We start from the raw sequence: 3335 nt of genomic DNA, 5'->3' as shown, positions 1-3335 counted from the left end.
TGTTCTTATTATTTTACATTAATTATTTTTAATAATAATCAGACCACGTGTATCCACGTGTGCAAATTGGCAGCTTAAGTTATTGCGCAAGCTCAAAACAGTTATTAAAAGTTAATGTCAATGGAAATCGCGGGAAAAAATAATGAATCATGAAGAGGTCGGCTGCTCCATCTGTTCTGGGTTCTGCTAGTAAAAGGGCGACTTTCTCTACTCCGTGGTCTACCAAATGCAACAAAATATCATCTGATGACACTGATAAGGTAACTAATTTAGCCTGAAAATAATTAGATAAAATAGAGGGAGGGGCTTATGGCTATGCAAGACTGCATAAATGAATTGGCACTGTATAGCAAGATTAAAAAAAAAATTTTGGATTAAATGTTTGCGAAGTTATACCGTTTGTCATTTTATAAATAAATTATTTTTCAGAATCAATTTTTGCAAATCTTTAAAAATTGCAAAATCTAGGACATTTACAGCCCTTCAAAATTTTGCATCATACAGCAGGTTTTGTATTTTTTTAAACTTCAATTTATGTATCTATTAGGAGGCTGGAAGGGTTGTGAAAGAAGGACATAGCAGTGTATTACAGAGTGCTCTTCTCTCATTACGTCAACAAACTGACCACACCCCCTCATTAGAGCAACCAACAGACAGACATAGTATCATTGTTAAACCAACTAGCAATGACATTGCTCTCAGTACAAAAACTTCTTCCTCTACCACTTCTGCTGCTACTTCTGTTACCTCTTTCTCCCCTCTCCCCTCCTCCTCCTCTTCTATGGCTACCAGTAAAATGATTCATAAGTTTACTGTGCCCTCTGTGTCATCATCATTTGTGTCTCCATTAACAAGTGCTTCAACTCCATTAGTTAATACAGCTCAGTCTTCGTCTACTGATAATGTGACCAGTCATTATTATAAAGTTATGTGGTAAGTATAAAGTTATGTTATAGTATAGACCTAGAGCTGGGGTCATTAGAGGCTTAGTGATTGTAATTGAGACGTAAGCCGAAACAGAACTTAATTGGAATTTCACTTTCTGATACATGTACTTAAGTTGTGAACTAATTCTGATCAAAATTGCATTTGTTATGAATTTTTAAAGTTCTTAAAAATCAGGCCAAAGTCCCTGTACATGAACCTAAGCTAAAATTTTTCGAAAATTTCAAGAAGAGAATTCTCAATTTTTATAATTTTTACTGATGCATATGCATGTTCTTATGTTGTGTAGAAAGTTTAAGTGGATTTTTATCAAAGTTAGTTTTTTATAAATTGTTACAGTTACTCCAAGATTTGACGAAAGTCCCTGTACTACAGTACAAGAACTTTGGCCAAATTTCACTAAAAATGTCAAAGAGAGAATTCTTTCTTTTTATTGTTTATCCTGATACATACATGTATACATTACATTACTTACAGTATGTTGTATAGTAAGTGTGAGCAGATTCCAATCAAAATTGGATTTTTACGAATTTTTATAAAGTTGCTAAAAATGGGCCAAAGTCCCTGTACTTTAGTACAGTCTATTTGGCAAAATTTCTTCAAAAATTTCAAAGAGAAAATTCTTTACATTTATAATTTTTTCTGATACACATACATTTACCTATGTTGTGTAGAAAGTTTGAGTGGATTTTGATCAAGATTGGTTTTTATGGATTTTTAAATTTGCTCCAAAATTTGACAAAAGTCCCTATACTGTAGTACAAGGACTTTGGTGAAATTTTGCCAGAAATTAAGAAGAAAATTCTCACTTTTTATAATTTTTTTGATACATATACATGTACTTATGTTGTGTAGAAAAGTTTGAGCAGATTCCAATTAAAATTAGATTTAAAGAAATTTTTTTAACTTGCTCAAAATTTTTACAAAAGCCCCTGTTGCTGTTGAGCTCACTTAGCATGCTTAGTGTGAACCGCCGTAATTATTTTAAAGCAAGCCATGTTTCTGTTTCATGCAAGAACATATCAAAATAGAATTTTTAATTGAAATCACTTTGACATGGCATAATTGTATTTCTAATTGAGCCTATTTTTACAAAAAGAGTGTACTTGAATGTGTAATTGCAATTGAGGTTTTGTAATTGACCCCAGGTCTGGTACAGCCTATTGAAGATAAGTAGACATAGACGTACAATGTAAGAAAGATTGTGTCCTGTAAATAATTTTATTATTTTTTATTTTATTTCAGGTGTAAATTGACTAAGAAGAAGCACAAAACTTGGGAAGGAGATGGTAAGGTTATTGACACTACATAATGTGTTTTAAATTAGTTTATTTTAGCTATATTGGTGACATGGGGTAGATCTGTTACTCTTAAAGACATGGAGGGAAAAGAGTAAGTATTATGATACATGTCTGAAATTTTGAAGAGATTAGTTTTTACTGTTGACAAAGCAAATTAATTTTAATCTGAGTAACCATTAATGTGTATGTAGTTCATTATAAGTATAATTATTGCTATAAAAATATTGCTGAGATTACTTTCACCACCCTGTTTGCATAGCTCAGTTCTTATTAAGCTCTCTACCTTATAATGCTTCTAGAGAAGTCTTTAGACAGTATATGTTTTCTATTGCTATTAGAAAGTTCAAAATTTTGTCCCACGTGTAACCCACCATTTTATTTGCCGAGGCCATGTATGCACACTTATTTTAGGTGAGGTGAGGTGCTTGAGAGAATTGGTTGCTAAGACATCTTAAATGTTATATAGGAACAGCCTGATAGTTCCCTTCCAAGTCATAAAATTTGTTTATAACTTTTTAGCTGTTGCGAATGAGTAAGAAAACAGAAATTTTGATTATTACTTTTTGTGGCTGTCTGAATCGTCAAATGTGGTCTGCGTTAATTAATGAGTTTACTTTAAACTGAAAACTATGTATTTAGCTGTAAATTTTTCTTGTCAAATGTTTTGAGCTAATTATAGTGTCACAATAGGAAAATGAAGCCATTGAAGTCTATATTGTCTTTTTAAGAATTCTCATAAGATAACAATGATGATGCATATCATGCATTGTTTGTGCACATGACATGCACAAGGTTACTTTATCAGAAAAATGGCTACTTGTTCAACTGATGTCTCCCTCTCCCTTAAGTGTTCTGTTTGTCTTGAGTTATATACTGATCCACGTGTCTTACCTTGTCTTCATACCTTCTGTCTTCATTGTCTTGAGCCACTTGTCAAGAATAACAGGCTCACTTGTCCTCAGTGTCGTGGTGAACACAGTGTACCAAAGGATGGTGTATCAATGTATCCAGTTGATCTTTCACTGTTACCTGAGCTAGGAGAAGCAAAAGAAGAGAAGAAGATATGTGGTTCTTGTACTTCTGGTGATG

At 32.8% G+C, this 3335-nt stretch overlaps 2 protein-coding genes across 2 annotated transcripts in view; both read left to right on the top strand.

Annotated features, from left to right (window-relative positions):
- The first annotated feature begins 112 nt into the window (after positions 1-112).
- On the top strand, positions 113-2415 carry LOC109589965 (DNA repair and recombination protein RAD54B-like). The gene is made up of 4 exons (XM_020005934.1): positions 113-260; positions 548-933; positions 2191-2234; positions 2283-2415. Exons 1-4 carry the CDS (start codon positions 150-152, stop codon positions 2339-2341), a joined length of 600 nt encoding a protein of 199 aa, XP_019861493.1. The 5' UTR covers positions 113-149; the 3' UTR covers positions 2342-2415.
- A 640-nt stretch (positions 2416-3055) lies between these two features.
- The window catches only part of LOC105315360 (E3 ubiquitin-protein ligase TRIM33-like), a 1643-nt gene continuing 1363 nt past the window's right edge, over positions 3056-3335 (top strand). Inside the window, exon 1 of the mRNA XM_011409977.2 lies at positions 3056-3314. Coding sequence (XP_011408279.1) covers positions 3056-3314 — 259 coding nt within the window. The remainder of the gene's footprint in view (positions 3315-3335) is intronic.

The sequence above is a fragment of the Amphimedon queenslandica genome, unplaced genomic scaffold (genome assembly GCF_000090795.2).
Source record: "Amphimedon queenslandica unplaced genomic scaffold, v1.1 AMPQUscaffold_10670, whole genome shotgun sequence".
Lineage (NCBI taxonomy): Eukaryota > Metazoa > Porifera > Demospongiae > Haplosclerida > Niphatidae > Amphimedon > Amphimedon queenslandica.
The sequence above is the reverse complement of the archived record's forward strand: the minus strand, read 5'-3'. Positions and strand labels throughout refer to the sequence as shown.